General features: G+C 44.2%; 1 protein-coding gene across 1 annotated transcript in view; it reads left to right on the top strand.

The window, feature by feature from the left end:
- Pde8b (phosphodiesterase 8B) overlaps positions 1 to 17,472 on the top strand; it is a 194,514-nt gene extending 177,042 nt beyond the window's left edge. The window contains 5 exon segments of the mRNA XM_085676845.2: positions 5,596 to 5,813; positions 7,071 to 7,191; positions 11,712 to 11,879; positions 14,432 to 14,561; positions 15,712 to 17,472. Of these exon segments, the coding sequence (XP_085532971.2) occupies positions 5,596 to 5,813; positions 7,071 to 7,191; positions 11,712 to 11,879; positions 14,432 to 14,561; positions 15,712 to 15,821 (747 nt within the window). The 3' untranslated portion in view covers positions 15,822 to 17,472.
- Positions 17,473 to 19,132: the final 1,660 nt, after the last annotated feature.

Raw genomic sequence — 19,132 nt, 5'->3', positions numbered from 1 at the left:
CTGGCAAATGGTGTACTGGTCCTTTCTTCCGTACATACACTTAGATTTATGGAGTTAACTTTCCTTCTTCCCATATATACACTTAGATTTAAACCTTCTATCTTAGGCCATTTAGCTCTTATATCTTACACCCATTTAGATCTTAAAGGGTTTTGCCTGGGCAATTTAAAAAGGTATCTGTTTAGTTAGCGCCTTTAAGACTCAGCTGAGGGTGGTCATGGTGGGCTTGGGGGATCCTGGATGAGCCCTCAAATGTTATACCTAAAGTCTGGATCCCCAAAACATCACCAGGAGACCATATCTGATGCAAAAGCAGAGTCTTTATTGTGAGTTAACTTGGGTCCCTCTGTCTGTTCAAGGTGGCAGCAATAGGAATAGCACAGGAGAGGACACCCCCCCACACACACACATATGGTGAAAAGAGGGGGATTATATAGGGAAGAGGCTTGGGGAATGCCAAGCCTCTGGACCTGTGATTGGTTACCCCCGAGTGGGGTGAGGGGAATTCCAGACTTCCAGTCTTGGGATTGGCTGCCCCTATGATGTAAGAGAATTTCCAGGTCTGAGAGAAATTCTAAACTGCTGGTAGGAGAATTCTAAGCCTCTAGGGGCTCAGTGATTGGTTCATTTTTCCTGTTCAGGGATTGGCTGGTTTTGTGTCAGGGACAGAGATGGCTCCGATTCTAGGGCCAAACTGTTTCTTTCTTTGGTTCTTTTTACCTTTTTGGCTCTAGTTTTGAGACCAGAGTGAATATATTTGGTATGCTGTGAATCTAGGGGCTTAGTGCATTCTTTTGGCCCTCGTTCCAGGGTCCAGGGACTTTTCTCTGACAAAGTGCCTCTTCCACTGGCTCTGGTCCCATTTTCAGGTTGTGTTTCTTTCCTTGGCTCTGAATGCAGAGCCAGGTTGTTTGGGGGTTGTGCTAGGGCCATGGACTCACTGAGTCTTTGGGGGCCCGGACCCCTCAAAAGGGAAAAAGGAAGGGAGGGAGGGAGGAAAGAAAGAAGGAAGAGAGAGGAAGGAAGAAAGGAAGGAAGGGAGGGAGGGAGGGATCACAGTATCAGCCAGTGTCTGTAATAAACACCTCAGGAGCCACACCCCTCTGAATCCCTGCTGTGGGTTCTAACACTTGTGAGATGAGATGGGACCCAGCTGAGGTCCCGCCACCAGCTGAGCAGAGCACTTGGATTATTAGCACTAAGTCTAGCCTGATCCTGCCATAGTTTGGATGGAGTTGGTGTGAAGGTGACACTCCCTTAAGAGACCTTTCGGAAAACCAGGACAAGTGCCAGAGTCCCAGGTCTCAAATTCTCTAACAGCCCTAGAACAAAGGTTCGAACTCATTGTGACCTACTTACAATTCAGAAGGTGTCTCCTGGCTCCAGCAGCTCCTGCCAGGAGTTCAGAAAGTGCAGCTCGGCAAGGAACCTGGGAGACTTGGGCTGTTCAAGTTCAGCCCAAGTTCACTGTTCAAGTTCAGGCTTGGCTAAGTTCAGCCCAAGTTCACTGTTCAAGTTCACGCTTGGCTAAGTTCAGCCCAAGTTCACTGGCCAGTCCACCAAGATGCGCTTGCAGTGGGAGTCACTTCTTGGGGATCTTCTGTTAGACCTGCCCCTGATGCCAGGAATCAGGAAAATTATATTCTTACCTCTCTTTTGAATCGTTAGTCCCTCCAATTTCTTAGGGGTGGTAAAACTCAAATATAATCTGTGAGTTCTGGGAACTGATGCTTACCACTCAGTTCTACCTCCCAATGCCAAAGTTAAATTCAATTTTAAAAAAACTTATTCTCTGAAATTTTCAAACAATATACTTTGATCATATTTTCCCCCTCCTCCAACTTCTCCAAGATCCTCCCCCACCTCCCTAGCCACTCAACTTTATGTTCTTTCTTAAAACAACACCAAAAACATGGAATCCAATTTGTGTTGTTTTGTGTTGGCCACCTGCTTCTGAGCATGGGGCCTGCCCTAGTATATGGCTGATCTACTCATTGTCAATCCATTAGAGAAAACCGAGTGTTCCCTTCCCAACATCTGTCAGTTGTGTCCACTTCCCCACCTCCATGCTGGGACTATGCTAGGCTAGAGTCTGTGCACACACTGTCACAGTCTCTGAGTACGTGTGTGCATCTACCCTGTGTCTGGGAAACATTGTGCCCTTACGTTATCTACCACCTCTGACTCTGAAGACCTTTCTGCCTCCTTCCTCTTCAGCACAGAGCCCAGAGCCTTGAGGGGAGGTGTGTGATACAGACATTTCATTTATGGCTGAGTGCTCCAAAGGCTTCCATTCTCTGTACATTGTCCAGTTGTGAGTCTCTGTTAATTCCCATCTACTGCAAGAAGCAGCTTCTCTTATGGAGGTTGAGTGTGATCTGTGGGCATAGCAATATGTCATTAGGAGTCATTTAGTTACTGCATTCCTTTAGCAGAAAAATTGGCTTACCTTCAGGGCCTATGACCTAACTGGTCTCAGTTTCTTGTTCTCATTAACAGTGTCAGGTCTGCATTCCATCTTATGGACTGGGCCTTAAGTCCAATAAAAACGTGTTTGGTTGGGTCCCCATCACATGCCGCTATTGCACCAGTGGGCATATCTTGCCAGAAGGATCATTACTGTAGTTTGCAGCATTCCTAGTTGGGAGAGATGGATGGATACTTTTCTTCTAACTCCTAAATGAAACATGCACATTTACAAGCATAAAAGCTAGCTTCCACATATGAGAAGAAATATGCACTGCTTGTCTTTCTGGGTTATGCGTGTCCTTGTTTGTGATGATCGTTTCTAGTTTCATCTGTTTGCCTGCAAATTTCACTTTTCTTAACAGCTGAATAATATTCTATTATGTAAATGTACCACATTTTTATTATGCATTGGCCAGCTGGTGGGCACTTAGGCTGTTTCTAATTTCTGGCTATTATGAATAGCACAATGATGAACATTGGATGAGCACACATCTTTGTAGTTAGAAGAATCTTTGGGGTATATGCCCAAGAGTGATATGGTTGGATCTTTTGATAGCTCTATTTTCAGCTTTTTGTGGAACCTCCATACTGATTTTCATATTGGATGTACAAGTTTGCACTTCTGCCGGCAATAAATAAGTGTTCCCCTTTCCCCACATCCTTACCAGCTGTCCTCTGTTTTGATCCTGTCCATTCTGATGCTGTGATAAGATGGAATGTCAAAGTAGTTTTAATTTGCATTTCCCTAACAGCAAAGGATATTGAACGTGTAAGTTGTTTCTGAGCCATTCGTGATTCCTGTTTTGGTAATTTTGTTTAGCGCTGTCCTGGTTGGTTTTTGTCAACTTGACACATGCTATAGGAATTCCTACAGCCAGTAGCCTTTAAGTTACCTGCCCTCTTGGGAGTGGCCTCTTATACTTTAAATGCCTGTGTAAAGCACAAGCTGGCCTCTCTTCCTGCAGTGTGATTGGGTTCCTGTTCCCCATTTGTGCAGAGGATTGTGATCTGTGAGTCTACCCCTAAATAAATAACCTTTATTATACTCAATTCTGAGCTAGTGTGGGATTTCTTTTTAGTGTCCTTCTTCAGACACAAACCTAGACATATTTGGGAAAAGAGAATCTTAATTGAGAACACGCCTCCATCAGATTGCCTGTATGAAGTCTGTAGTGCATTTCTTGATTGATTGATTGACTGATTGACGGAGGTAGGCCCATCCCACAGGGCAGTGCCTCTCTGGTAGTTTTTATATAAGAAAACAGGTTGAGCAAGTCATGAAGACCTCTGCATCAGTTTCCTCCCCCAAGTTTCTTTTGATCAGTGTTTTATCACAATAATAGATATCCTGACTAAGCTCTATGCTACATTTTAAAAATTGGGTTGGTTTTCTTATGTTCAAGTTCATTTAGTTCTTCGTATATTCTAGATACTAACCCTCTGTCAAATATATAATTATTATAGTTTTCCCCATTCTGTTTAATGCCTCTTCAGATGATGACACTCTTTGCCATACAGAAGTGTTTAGCTTCATGAATCCCATTTATTTTTGATCTTAATGTCTGTGCTATCAGGGTCCTATTCAGAAATTTTTTTCCTTGACCAGTGAGTGTAAGCCTAACCTATTGTCTCTTCTATCAGACTCAGGGTATCAGGGCTTGTTTTGAGGTTCTTGGTCCTTTTGGAGTTGAGTTCTATGTGGAATGAGGCTGCAGATGTTCTTCTAGATGTAGCCACCCAGTTTGACCAGCACCGTATGCTGAAGACTGTATCTTTTCTCAAGTGTGTGATTTTGGCTACTCGGTCACAAATGAGGTGTCCATGGGTGTGTAGATTTATGTCTGAGTCTTCTATTTGATTCCACTGATAAACATGTTTGATTTTATGATAATACCACGCTGCTTTTATTACTATAGCTCTATATATACCGCTTCCAGTCAGGAATGATAAAATTGCCAGCAGTTATTTTATTGTTCAGGATTGTCTTACAATCCTGGGTTTTCTGTGTTTCTACACGAAGTTTAAGATATTTTCAATTCTATGAAGAATTGTGTTGAGATTTTGATAAGGATTGCATCGATTATGTAAATTGCTTTTGGTGGGTCGTCCGTTTTCATAACATTAATCCTACCAATCCATGAACGTGGGAGATTTTCTCATCCTTTGGTGTCTTCAGGTTCCTTCTTCAATGTCTTAGAGTTTTCATTAGACAAGTCTTTTACGTGCTTGGTTAGTGTTGTCTCAAACATTTCGATTTTCCCTTTTTGTAAAGTAATTGTTTCCTATGCTTTCTCAGCGAGTTTGTCATTTGTATACAGGAAGGCTACTGATTTTTATATGTTTTGTATCCAGCTACTGTGACCATTTTTGTCATCTGTAGAAGTTGCTTGGCACTTCTTAGGGTCTTTTATGTATTACAACCACATCGCCTGCAAATAAAGATACTCTAGCATCTGCTTTATCTTTTGATTCCCCTTGATCTCCTGCAGCTGCCTTCTGCTCTAGCTAAGACTCCAAGTGCTATATTGAACAGATAGAAAGCAGACATTCATGTCTTGTTCCTGGTTTTTGTGGAAATGCTTTGAGTTTCTATCCATTTATATTAATGTTGGCTGTGGGCTTGTCGTAAATTGCCTTTATTTACTGAGGTTATATCCCTCATAACCTGAATCTCTCCAGGACTTTTATTTTGAAAAGGTGTTGAGTCTGCCAGAGGCCTTTTCTGAATCTAATGAGATGATCATGTGGTTTCTGTCCTTTAGTCTATTTATGTAGTAAATTATGTTTATGCACTTACATATGTTGAGCTATCCTTGCATCTCTGGGATGAAGCTAACTTGATTGTGGTTGATAATCTTTTTAGTGAGTTCTTGGATGTGGTTTGCAATTATTTTACTGAGGGTTTTTTTTTTGCATCTATGTTCTTAAAAGATATTGGTCTATAATGTTCTTTTTTGTTGAGTTTTTGCATGGTTTAGGTATCCAGAGTAATGGGGGCTTTATAAAAGGAACTGGGGAACGTTCCTTCAGTTTCTATTTTGCAGAATAATGTGAGGAGGGGTGGTGGTAGTGCCATGTCAGTCCCCAGAAGCCCACGGGTGATGCTCAGTGTTCCCCGTATCCCAGGGAAGCCTTGACCAGCTGGATGAGGTGGCTGCTCTCATTGCTGCGACGGTTCACGACGTGGACCACCCCGGAAGGACCAACTCCTTCCTGTGCAACGCAGGCAGCGAGCTCGCCGTGCTCTACAACGACACCGCAGTCCTGGAGAGTCACCACACGGCCCTGGCCTTCCAGCTCACCGTCAAGGACACCAAGTGCAACATTTTCAAGAATATTGACAGGTGTGTTGTTGTGGGACGTCTGTGCGTAGGTTTGGGAAGCTAAAGGAGAAGCGACGTTTTCTCTGAATACTCAGCTTCCTCGAAGAGGGAAATGGAAGTAACAGTCACCCACGGCATAGGATCAGAAAACAGCTTTGCCCATCTAACTTACTTATACTTTTCAGACTGCCTTTCATGTTTTAAAATCTGATTTTTCCGTCTTCCATAAGTCCGTGAAAGTAAGGTTTTCTTGTTTGTTTGCTTTGCACTGCAGAGCACTACCTGACTATGGACAGGGTATTGACACGTCTGCTAGTGTTTTCGCCTCCCACCAGGGCAGCCCATCTTCTCTGTGGCTCAAAGGCAAGGTATCATCCTGCATTTTCCAGCTGAGTTTGGGCCACTAAGAATCCTTCCTCATGACGAGGTCCCAGTGAAGATGCTGGGGTCCAGCTGGGCAAGTTTCCCTCTCACTGTGTGGTCTCCTCTGTAGAGAGCAACTCAAGTGTAATGAGGTGGAACTCTGGCCTGCCAGCGATGCTGTGGCTATGTCCTGCACACATCGGCTGCTGGGCATTGTCCTGGGCAAAGGCTGGGACACTTGGGTCTCATGATGTTGTCTACGTGACCTTATCTGTTCAGGCTCTAGAAAAAAACTAAAAAATTATGGAGAATGGTTATTCTAATTTGGACTTAAATTCTGTCACTATCAAGGACCTGTAGAGAAAGTTTCCTTTTCGAGAGCCAATTTGCTTAGTTCCTCAATCTGCCTCTTCAAATTAGTGCGTGATAAGAATTCTCTGATAAGCTTGTGCCACTGCTCCAACCACCGCAACCTCTATCAATTGCAAGTTCGAGAATTACGTAAAAGGAAGCTTCCTCAATCCCATCAGAAGAAAGAGTGGCAGTTCTCTGCAGTGGGGATCGGTCTGCACGGAATGCAGTGAGACACCACATCAGGCAGCCACTTTGGCCGGTCCCATCCTTCCACTTCCTTGTCTTTGTGTTTTCAAAGGAAGGGGCGGGAAGCACCTTTGGAACAACTGTCCACCACATGACATGTACTTCTTCTTAACATTCAAGTGAAGAAGAGTCAGTGGTCACTGGAGAACACAGAATAGCATCAACAACAATGTGGGCTTAGCAGGCTGAACAGACAGGCCCTGGGATCAGCAGTCACTTGACTCTGCCCCAGCCCAGGTTGTAGGGAGGCCCAGCTGCAGGGCAGTTCTGACTTAGGGCATGGCGTGAACAAGGAACTTTTGTCTTCTTATTTAGGAACCATTACCGGACGCTACGCCAGGCTATTATTGACATGGTTTTGGCCACGGAGATGACGAAACACTTTGAACATGTGAACAAATTTGTGAACAGCATCAACAAGCCACTGGCAGCTGAGGTAAGCATTAAGACACAGCAGTGTGTTTCCAGGAGCGCCTGCTCCGGCAGCCAAGCATTTTATCCTTGAATGTGAGGTGATGAACGGCTTGGGGTTAGAAGCAGACGGCGAGCCCAGCCACTTGTTTTTCTTGGGGATGAGACCGATTGACAGCTGTCTGCTGCAGTTGCGTGCTCCTTAAAAGAAAGACTCTGAGATAAAGTGACGGAAGGAGTTGGGCCCAGAGTGTGTAACAGGAGGAGCTCATAGATGAGCTGAGACAAGCATGAACGATGTGTAACAGGAGACCCCCATTCTCTCTGTTCTTGAACCTCTAAGGATCACAAAGTTACAAAATGTTTTACAGAACTATAATCTTACCGGTATCTGAGGACCATGGTCAAACAGGTTTATTAGCTCTTTTCTGCTGCTCTGATAAAATATCCTGACAAAAAGCACGTTAGGTGTAACATGGCGGGGGGCTGTTTATTTGGGGGTTTTTCTGTCCTGCCCAACCCCCCAGCTGTTTAGCCCCAAAGAAAATGACACACAGAAATCTCTATAAGTTATAAAACTGATTGGCCCGTTAGGTCAGGCTTCTTACTGGCTAACTCTCACATCTTGATTAACCCATTTTTCTGATCTATGTTAACCATGAGGCTCAGTACCTTTTTCAGTGGGGCAGCTCACATCCTGCTGCTTTGATGATCTGGGCAGGAGTGGGAGGAATCAACTTCCTCCTCCCCAGAATTCTCCTGCTCTCCTTGCATCATTTCCACTTCCTGTCTGGTTTTCCCACCTACACCTCTTGCCTGGCCAATCAGCACTTATTTAAAACATGATGGACAGAATACAGACTATTCTCCCGCACCACTTCCCCCTCTTTTTTTTAAAACAAACAAACAAACAAACAAACAAAGGAAAATATCCATAGTCCATTTTTTGGGAATGTGGGCGTAATATTCCAGGCTACTTCCAGCTGGTTGGGGGCACTGATAATCTCATGGGGACCTAAAGGAAGTTTAGAGTTATAATCAAGTCCTGACTGAAGGAAGTATCCTGTGAGTCTTGATCATCTCAGGCAGCAGTCTTGAATCTGTTCTGGATGAAGAACTCAGACATCTGGACCATCTATTCCTGTCAGAGATTTTTCAGGTGGTCTCCCTTGGTCAAAGATGATTTTTCTTAACTCTGAATAAATCCAGAGCCTCTCATTTTCTGTGGAAACAAAAGCAAAATCTCTTCTCCAAAGTAACATACCTTTTGACTTCAATTTTGAAGCCAAGGTATTTCCAAAATACCTATCTTGGATTAATTCTGCAGCATTTGTAAGCAAATATCTTTTAGCAGCTGTTGCTCCTTCCTCAACATTCAAACGATTTAAAGAGAGCATAATAGCATACAGTATCGAGATTCTCTGTATATTTTCCATCTTTATGCAGCTTTATTTTAACCTCTATTTCTTTTATTTTTACTTTTAACTTTTGGCTTTTTGAGACAGGTTCTCTGCATATCTTTGTCCTGGAATAACTCTGTAGACCAGGCTATCTTTGAACTCCCAGAGATCTGTCTGTCTCTGCCTCCCAGGCTACTTGTTCTTTCTTTTTTTTTTTTCTCGAGAACTTTAACCTTTAGCCTGTATATATTTTTAACACAATGTAAACCATTTAGAGGTTTTCTTACTCTTTGAATCTCTCTTTACTGTATATCTCTCTTTTTCTGACCACATGGGTCTTTAATTTGCTAAGGAATATGGAGAAAACAACAGTCAAAAGCTCCTATGGCTTTTCAAGGTCCTTGTCAGGAAGCAAGCTGCAACATTGTATCCGTAGTCTAGACTGCCTGCTTGAAAGTCAAGAGTTTTCCCTGGCAGGACGGCCCAGAAAGCCAGCATTTTAAAACAGCGCAGCTTTTTTCCTGCTATAGCTGAAAACTGAAATGCTTTACTCTAGTCTTTCCCAAGCTTTCTCAGGCTTTCTGTGGATGCAATTATCCATGTGGGCGCCATTCTGTAACATGAGGGCCAGCTTGTTTGTGTTTTCTGTGTCTCTCAGTACCCCACGCTGTTTAGTCCCAGAGAAAAATCAACCACACAGAGGACTCTATAAATTATAAAGCTGATTGGCCCATTAGGTGAGGCTACTTATTAGCTAACTCTTACATCTTGATTAACCCATTTATCTGATCTATTTTAGTCATGTGGCTCAGTACCTTTTTCAGTGGGGCAGCTCACATCCTGCTGCTTTGGTGGCCTGGGCAGGAGTGGGAGGAATCAACTTCCTCCTCCCCAGAATTCTCCTGCTCTCCTTGCATCATTTCCACTTCCTGTCTGGTTTTCCCACCTACACCTCTTGCCTGGCCAATCAGCACTTATTTAAAACATGATTGACAGAATACAGACAATTCTCCCGCACCAAGCATGAACGGTGTGTAACAGGAGACCCCCATTCTCTCTGTTCTTGAACCTCTAAGGATCACAAAGTTACAAAATGTTTTACAGAACTATAATCTTACCAGTATCTGAGGACCATGATCAAACAGGTTTATTAGCTCTTTTCTGACGCTCTGATAAAATATCCTGACAAAAAGCACGTTAGGGAAGAAAAAGTTTATTTGGCTTCTTGGACAGTCTCTCATTGAAGGACGTTAAGGCAGGAACCTGCAGGCAAAGATGCTTGCTCGTTCATGTAGTGTTAACTCTGACTGGGGAACTCACCCCCAGCCAAGAAAGTATGATAGACACCACAGAAGGAAGCTTACTGACTCATTCACCAGTCCACCCCTAGCCAATTGTCTTACAGGTCTGAACCACTTGCTGGGGGATGGTGCCACCCACGGTAGGCTGGTCTTCCCACAACCATTACCAATCAAGACAGTCCCCCAGAGATGAGCTATCAGCCAATGGGAACTGGGTGATCCCTCAGTTGAGATTTCCTTCTTGGAAGAACCTAGGCGATGTCAACTTGACAGTTAAAGCCAACTAGTGCAGAAGTGTTTCCTTTCCCTGCTTCCCTGCCCTCATTCAAAAAAATAAAATGAAAGCCAAGAGAGACAAACTGACAAGAAAAATTGGTAGGGAGGTGAGGAGGATCTAGAGAAGGGAAAGAAGATAATCAAAATACAGTATATACATTTTTTTCTTAAATAAAAATTTTAAGAAGAGAGAAATTTATCATGAACCTGCTTTATGGGGCTGACAAATGTGGGCTTTAGAAACACAGATGCAATGTTCATTCCTTACTAAGATAAAGTCAACTATCCTCAGAAGCCATAAAAGTTGTCCATAGCTCTGCTAAAGCAGTTTCTAGTCTTGTGAAAAAGACCCTGGAAAAAGCAGAATAAACATTTTAAAGATAACTTGATGATTAATGAGGACACCATCTGTAGAACCCATCACCTAGGGAGAGGAGCAGCATCCACCTCACCTGTGTCAAGCCCCATCTCTCACGGGCTCCACCACACAATGCCAGAGCTTTCAATCCAACCAAGGATGGAGGGAAACAAGCATCGCGATGTATGGAACAGAACACTCTACAGGATGACAGAATTTAGAACCAGGAATGTCCTCTCCCCATGCCTCCAGCATCGCGATGTGTTGAGCAGACCACTCTACAGGATGACAGAATTTAGACTCAGGAAGGTCCTCTCTCCATGCCTACAGCTCCATGTTGAGATCTCCTCCCTGCCACATCATCTGTGGTAAACGAGCCATCTCAAGGTGCTAGGAGAACAGCTCCCAGAACAGTGTCCGATCAGGGATCCAATCAACAGGACCAGCCTCAAAACAGAATCCCAACTACACGTCATGCGGTCTTTCAGCTTGGCAGAGCTCCGGAGAGCTAATTAACTGTTTCGTACAAACCGCCTTTGGAACCAAATATTTTTCCAGGCTCTGTTCAACTAGCCTGTGAATGCATACATATCCACCTATCGGCTTACATGCCTAGAGCTACTGGCATTGCCCACCCCACCAGGTACACACTATGGTATAATCGTGTTTTCAGAGGCTGCTGAACACACATCCACACTGCATTTTGGCTCAAATGTCTGTTTTTCACACTTCCACTAATTATTTCTTGGGGAGAATCTGCCAAGAAAACACACAAATGTATACGTGCCTTAAGGAGTAGGGTGGGAAGGCAGCGAGGAGAAACAAGCAAAAACAAATAAAAAAAAAAGTAATCGAAAGTCAGTTTTCCGTGTTTGATGCATTGAAGTAACTGAAAGTTGCGTTTTCAAAGCATTTCTGAGGAGTCAGAGGAGACCCTTTTTAGGGTGATCTTCTAAACTGCTCAGAACCAACAGTGCCTTAGAGCGGTCATGTCTGAGAAGGTTGTAAGGGAGCGAATGGGTGGTGGCAGGGATTGTTTCGCCTTTTAAATCCTATACCACACTGTTGGCTTTAAAGACTATGCTAGCGTGTTATATAGGGGTATAGGAATCCAGCAGTTCCCTTTGCTAAGTCGCAACCACAGCCATGCACCTGGTGAGTTAGTCAGCCTCTGCAGCTTCAGCAGCCCTGATCTGATGGTGTTTTCCAGAGCGAGGGCAGCGACTGTGAGTGCAACCCGACTGGGAAGAACTTCCCGGAGAACCAGATCCTGATCAAGCGTATGATGATCAAGTGTGCTGACGTGGCCAACCCGTGCCGACCCTTGGACCTGTGCATCGAGTGGGCTGGGAGGATCTCCGAGGAGTATTTTGCACAGGTGTGCTGCTGTGTGAGAAGTGTCCCTTTCCTTCTAGGGACAGGCCCCAGGGCCATCGAACCCCGTGGGTTCCACAGCTAGTGAACACCTCTTCTCTGGAAGGGACATACTGTTGTGAAGGGAGCCGCTGGCCGCTTCCTGCTGCCCAGCTCCCAGCCGCCTGGCTAATCCCCGAAATAATTACATAGAAACTGTATTCATTTAAACACTGCCTGGTCCATTATATCTAGCCTCTTCTTGGCTAACTCTCACATTTTAATTAACCCATTTTTAATAATCTGTATATCACCACGAGGTCGTGGCTTACTGGGAGGATTCTAACCCATGTCCATCTCAGGCCAGAGCTTCATGGCATCTGCCTGACTCTGCTTTCTTTCTCCCAGCATTCTGTTCAGTCTACTCCACCTATCTATCTGAATTCTGCCCTATCAAAAAGCCAAGGCAGTTTCTTTATTAACCAATGAAAGTAGCACATAGACAGAAGGCCCACCTACTCCAGACATACCTCAGCTCTGGCTAAGAGCAGACTTGGGCTTCTCTCAAGAGACAGATCAATGTACTAATCACTGACCAAAGCCCTCTAATGTAAGTAAATTCTGTGTTGTTAGGCCCGGAGCTTCTATAAGTTCATAGATATAGACATAGGTAGGCCCACACCTTGGATCTAAGGGGCAGGGGTCAGGGAGATGGCTCTGTGGGCAAGAGACTTGCTACATAAACATGAGGAATTAAGTTCGAATCTTAGCACCCATGTAAAGAAGCAGAACATGGCTATGTGAGCACCTTTTACCCCAGCAGGTCAGCGGGAAGAGACAAGACCATTGGGTTTGCTAGGCGCCAGCCCAGCTCTCCAGCCAGAGAGATTTTGTCTCAAATAAATAAGGCAGAAAAAATAATTGATAGAGCAGGGCCCCTGATATCCCTTTGTGTGTGTACACCAAAACACACAGGTACATATATGCCACACACAATAATCACATGTATACATGTATACATACATACACACACCAAAAACTACTCCTAAGGATGTATCTGTGCTAGATGCTTCAGGGATTCACATTTTTTCCTAAAGGAGAAAGAGGCTTTACACAGTGAGATTAGAGTTATATTTTTTGAAGGACTTAAAAATTAAAAACAGGATAAAAAAGACAACTCCAGAAGACAGTAAACTGCCAGATGGCTTTTGAAGTAGAGTCCTACTTCAAAGAAAAACTCCAAAGACTGGCGTCTGTATGTGTGTCAGAAGACAAACTGGAAGCAGCTGTAGGAGCCGCATGGGGGGTGGTGTGCTCTCTGGCTGGAATGCATTACTGAGGCAGGATCAAGAATAGCTGACATTGTACAGCAGGGCTGGTTGAGAAGGAGTCTCTGAACTGCAGAAAAACAGGACAGGCAGTTCTGAGCTTACCCGTGTTGGAGAGGGGTATGAGGAAGCAGAGAGGATGGGGTATGGACCACTTACTCCAAGAATACCAGTGGCTATTTTAAGACTCCTTGATGAACTGAGTGAGCTGAGCCGGAAGTCATGAACAGGTTTCCTGGGGCCCATGTAGAAAGATTTTGAAGCCTTACTCCTAGTTACTGACACTGGGGGAATGTTCCACTCTTAAGTTCTCTGACCGAAGTTTCCAACTTAGGTGTCCTTTTCTCTAGTAAGAACGTAGAGACAGCACCAGCATGACCTGAAAATCAGATTGCAAAGGAGGCCTGGGGTGAGCTCCAGGCATTATCAGGAGATGTGGATCTCACCATTCAGCTTCAAGCATCCAGACAGGAGCACACGCCGCAACACGTGGCACACTCAGATTCCCGGGCACCTTGACAGACAGCTGTGTGTTGATGCTCCTGGGGCGAAAACGGCACATTCAGCTCTTTGCTCAGCTCTGAAAGTCCTAGTCCTAAAGGCACCTCGGCTGTGGCTGCAGCACAAAGGCTTCCCGTGCTTGCTGTCTTGCCAGGCAGAACAGTCAAAAGATGTATCCCGAATGGTTAAGATGCTAAAAGCAGGTCGTTCTCATAGCTGCATGTGTCATTTTTAAGTGAAGCCAGTTACAAACCCAAACCTGCAAGCATGCAGCCAGGACGTCAGTGACTACTGTCTCTGCCTTGTGTCATCCACTGCCTCCATTTCATGGGCCAGCAACAGTTTGACCTTTGCTGCAAATGTCAATTAGTGCAGGCTGACTAGGGGGTTAGATCTGACTTTTCAGAAATAAAAATAGATTACAGAAAAGGGGGCTAAATTCCACCAGATCAGTGCTTCTGGGAGCACAGTGTGCCATGAGAACCAGTGTGACACAGCTCTGTGGGAAACAGAAACACTCTCCTAACATTCCTTAGGTCTTGAGTTCAAGAGAGGAGAGAGGGGAAAGTGGAAGGACAAAGAGGAATCTGAGAGCAAGGAGACCTGAACACAGTCATGTGGGGCATTCAGAAAATTGCTAAACTCTGCACCCTGGGATTCTCCTGGGAAACACACCATGACTATGAAGGCTTCCCATGTGCCCCACAGCCCTGTGCAGTGCTGTTTTTTTGTTTTTCCCCCGTCACAGACCGATGAGGAGAAGAGGCAGGGGCTACCTGTGGTGATGCCAGTGTTCGACCGCAATACCTGCAGCATTCCCAAGTCCCAGATCTCCTTCATCGACTACTTCATAACAGACATGTTCGATGCTTGGGATGGTAAGTTAGATGCTGTCTTATCGCCCACAAAGGACGTTTTTGTTACACTTAATGAAGATCACCTTTAGGGGCATAGGCTGGGCCTAAAGATAAACAAAATATAAATATATATTTCATTTTTGTTATAAACAAAACTGAGAATGATGTTTTTAACATAAATACACACATCTGTGAGTGTGTGTGTGCGCGCGTGTGTGTGTGTATTCTGAGCCCTTTGCAAGCAGCTAGAGTAGGCACATCCCAACGCCTGTCACAATCTTGAGTGCACAGAATCTTGAGTCACAGACACAGTGAACAAGTGTTACCAGGATGAGTAAGTCTTCACTTTTTCACTTTTTAGAGGACAGATTCCCAAAGTTCTCACACTGGAAGAAATTCCATTAAGTAAAATGTATTTCATTCTCTGTGAACTTCAGGTTCAAGAGAGTTACATAAAAAGCCTGTTTATTTCAGCAGCTAATTGGGGTGTTGCTCACAGCTCAGAGTGGAGGTCTGCTTGCCTACTGTACAAGACCCTGGGTTCAACTCCTAGCACTACAAAACAAACAAATAAATGACTCTTTTTTTCTCTGTGTAGCCCTGGCTGTCCTGAAACTAGCTCTTGTAGACCAGGCTGGCCTTGAACTCACAGAGATCCACCTGTCTCTACCTCCCATAATGCTGGAATTAAAGGAGTGTGCCACCACTGCCCAGCACAAACAAATCAATCAAAGAAAGAAAACTAGTGTTCTCATACATATGTTGACTGGCAGCCCAAGGCCTTGGGGATCACTGTCCTCCTGTTCTTTTTGTGGGGTACACATGCAAACAGATGTCAGAGTTCATTCTCAGGAGCCAGCCACATTTTCTTTTATACAGGCCTTCTCATTGGCCTAGAGCCTCCCAGTTGGATTAGGCGGGCAGGCTGGCTGGCTAGTGAGCCCCAGGGATCCGCCCTTGCTACCTCCCCAAAGATGGGATTACAAGTGCCTGCTACCATGGCCAGCTTTTTAATATTGTCTTGTGGACTGGGCTCAGGTCCTCAAGATTGCATGGCAAGCAATCTTCTCTATCTTCTCTACTTCTGATCCCCAAGGCCAAGCCTAGCAAGTAGTCCCGAGATCCAACTTAGTGTAATGGGTTTCTCTGGATTCTGTTCATGTCCCTGCAGCCTTTGCACACCTGCCAGCCCTGATGCAGCACTTGGCAGACAACTACAAACACTGGAAGACACTGGATGACCTCAAGTGCAAAAGTCTGAGACTTCCGTCTGACAGCTAAAGCCAGGCTGGAGAAGGGGCCTCTTGATCTACGATAGACACTGTGAACTGCAGAGTCGTGTGAACGAGAGGCTTTCCTGTATGAGGAGAACAGGTGTAGATTAAGGAGCTAGTGTTCAATCGCTGACCTGAATCATGCACGCCCCCAAATTTCATTTTTCAGAAAGTTATATTCCATCGGTAAAAATATGTTCTTTTAAATCATCTAGTGACAAACGAACCGCTTGGCAGCCTCCTCTGCCACGCTGTGTGTGCCCTTACAAAACCACAGAGCTGACTCACTGTAGTTACACGCAGGACACAAGAAGCAGAGAACCTGGCGTCTGTGAGTCCATCCTGCTGAGGGAGACCATGCCGCTTGGCCAGTGTCTGGCTCGGCCAGTGTCTGGCTCCTCTTCCACCGGAATACTCACTACTGAGATTCAGCTGCACTATTTTCCTCGACGGCAGAAGTATGAAGGGTCCCTAAAAAGCTTCTCTGAGCAGATATATGTAAGAAAAGAAGCTACTTTAAGATGTGCAGAATGAGGACAAGATTATCCCTAAACCAGTTAGTATCATGGTTCCCATGACTACATGGCAGGTAGCGTGATGCTCACGTGAGGACACAGCCTTGGCCTGGTGAGTGTCCCTCAGATGGGCGTCAGCCACCTGTGGAGCCCTCATTCCTGGAAGGGACTCACCTTATAGGAGGCCAACTGATGGGGAAGGAGTGGGAGCTTGCCTGAGTGTCGCTTGCTTCAGGCTCATGGACACATGTCAAGAGTATCTATAAAAGCCATTAAATATGAATGCTCGTGAGCAAGCTTTTTAAAAAAAAACAAAATTTAAGAGAAGAAAAATTTATATATATATATATATATATTTGTTGTTCAAAGATTTTTATTAAGATAATCTAAACGCCCTGGATCTTCACCCCTAGAATTTTCTGGGCATTACCTGTACATCTGAATTTGGGGAGGAAATGGGAAAGTTTCAAGGTTCAGATATTCTTAATTTATATTTGAGATCATGCCATTTGCTTTAATGATGTAAAAAGGAATTGCAAGAAATGTAAATATATCAGAGACAGGGAGTGGAGAGGCAGTAAATCCTATTTTAAGCTATTAATTGTATGGTAAGGCTGAAAGCACAAGTGTATATTTTTATACGACTCTTTTCACAACTTTCTGTGCTCGGCATAAAGTCAGACTCGAGATCTTTCCTTTCTCTTTTACCAGCCATCCCTTCTCTGTGTATTATGGATTTCAGAAACTAAGTAAACAAAAATACCTTAGTTTTATTTTATCTGTACCCCATGATGCATTTTTCAGAGGCATAGAAACCGAACTGATTGAATCAGTAGCTACATTTTCCCAAATGAAAATTGGACTGCAGACTATGTAAAAACTGAGAAATGGAGAAGGAAAAGATAACTTATCTCTATGTAATGTGCCAATGTTTTTTCTATGTTTTGTACCAAAGTGTAAACATATATGACAATTCCATGCACAGAAATGCATCTGAATTATTTTTGTTAGACGGTTGGAGGGCTTGATTCACTGGCGGGGACAGAGCTGGCTTTGTATTGTATTGCTGCATTGTGTACCTGTGATGAAATGTTTTTGTGAAGTTCTTGTAACTAAATTCTTACAGTCATTTTTCATTCCCAACAGCTGTTTTTATTTTATCTCTTTGGCCTAAACTTTTCATAATTTCAAATTTGGGATCCTAGTGTCCTTTATTTCATGAGTCGTCAAGTCTGTTTCCAGAACACTGAGGTCAGAGCGCAGGATCTCCTTAGGCTTCAGAAGCGGGCTGGAGCAAGGGCAATCCTTTTCTGAGGACCTTGCTTTCAGTTCCACTCGGCAGGGAACATTAGCCAGACACCTGACATCTCCCACATACAACATAACAGCTTGCTCAGTGATGTGCCGTATCAATTTCATGCTAACTTCAAATGCTAGTAACATGTGGATGTTACGACATCCAGGTGCTAGAGTTTCAGTATGATCTGCTCACTATCAGTGTAAATTACAGCCATCTTCCGAGTTGCTAAGAGACATAGTCTTCCAATTTACTAGAATCATAGACTTTCAGGTAATGCTCCTGCATCTCAGATATGTATCTGTGTGACACAGATAAATTACTGTCAGTGCCTCTCACTCTTGTTTTCTGTGACGCCACGTGTGGTGAGGACATATATTAACTTAGGAAAATATAAAGTCATGTTAATACTATTATTAATTACTCTGCCAAAGAGGGAAGTTGGGCGTAAATTACTCTTACATGAACCAGAATGGTAACAGTCTCAGCCACTCCTCAGTCAGGGGTGGCTACCCCTCCCCAGCAAAGAAAGGTGATATCAGTACAGTTGGCATCCATCCAGCCTGTGAGCAACAGACAAGACTGTGTTGCACAGATGGGCAAGCAACAAGGCACACTGTACATACTGATCTGGTACAGACAGCTAGGTGCCTGAAGTAGAAAAAAACCACGCACATAATATATACTGGCCTTAGCTCTAACTTTCTTCCTCTAAATCACAAGTTCACGTCTTAGGAACGGTCTACATGGAACTACCGAAGAGCAAAGATGCTGATCCTTGCCATGGTCGCTGTATCATGCTCGTCTCCCTGCTCTCGGGACACTCACACCAGGTCTCCAGTAGGCTGGAGAACACTCTAGTTTTCGCTAGTTCTCACCAGCGGTGGGAAACTGGTCAAATGGAATGAAACAAGAGCCATGCTTGGCTCTAATCCTGTCTGCTCTTAAAACTCAAGCGTGGCTGGGTGGTGGTGATGCACGCCTTTAATCCCAGCACTCAGGAGGCAGAGGCAGGAGGGTCTCTGTGAGTTCAAGGCCAGCCTGGTCCACAAGAGCTAGTTCCAGGACAGCCAGGGCTACACAGCGAAACCCTGTATCAAACAGAAACAAAAACCACACACACCCAGGAAACAAAATTTAAAAACAAAAAAACTTAAGCATGACTTCTGCCACTCCATTTGAGTAGATTACTATCACAAAACATGAATCCAAAACAGGTTAGGAAACAGGAATAAAAAAACAAAACAGAAAAACAAACGAAAACCCTATGAATTCCTGTCTTTTATCATTTAAGAAGACATCCTTGCTAGCTAATGGCCAAATACAAATTTGAAAAGGAAAAACTCATTAGTAAAAGGGGGAAGTCCATCTACAGAGCAAAATTCAAAGCTTTAAGTGAGTCTAAAATAAATTAGCCCAAGTGACCACGAGCTGATGCACAGAGCAGACGGCTCGTCTCCCTGATCTACCTACCATCCTAATGCTACCAATCTTCCTAGGCAGCGG

Source organism: Myodes glareolus, chromosome 15 (genome assembly GCF_982192425.1).
Source record: "Myodes glareolus chromosome 15, mMyoGla1.1, whole genome shotgun sequence".
NCBI classification, from domain to species: Eukaryota; Metazoa; Chordata; class Mammalia; order Rodentia; family Cricetidae; genus Myodes; species Myodes glareolus.
Note: the sequence above shows the minus strand (reverse complement) of the source record. Positions and strands in the feature narration are given on the sequence as shown.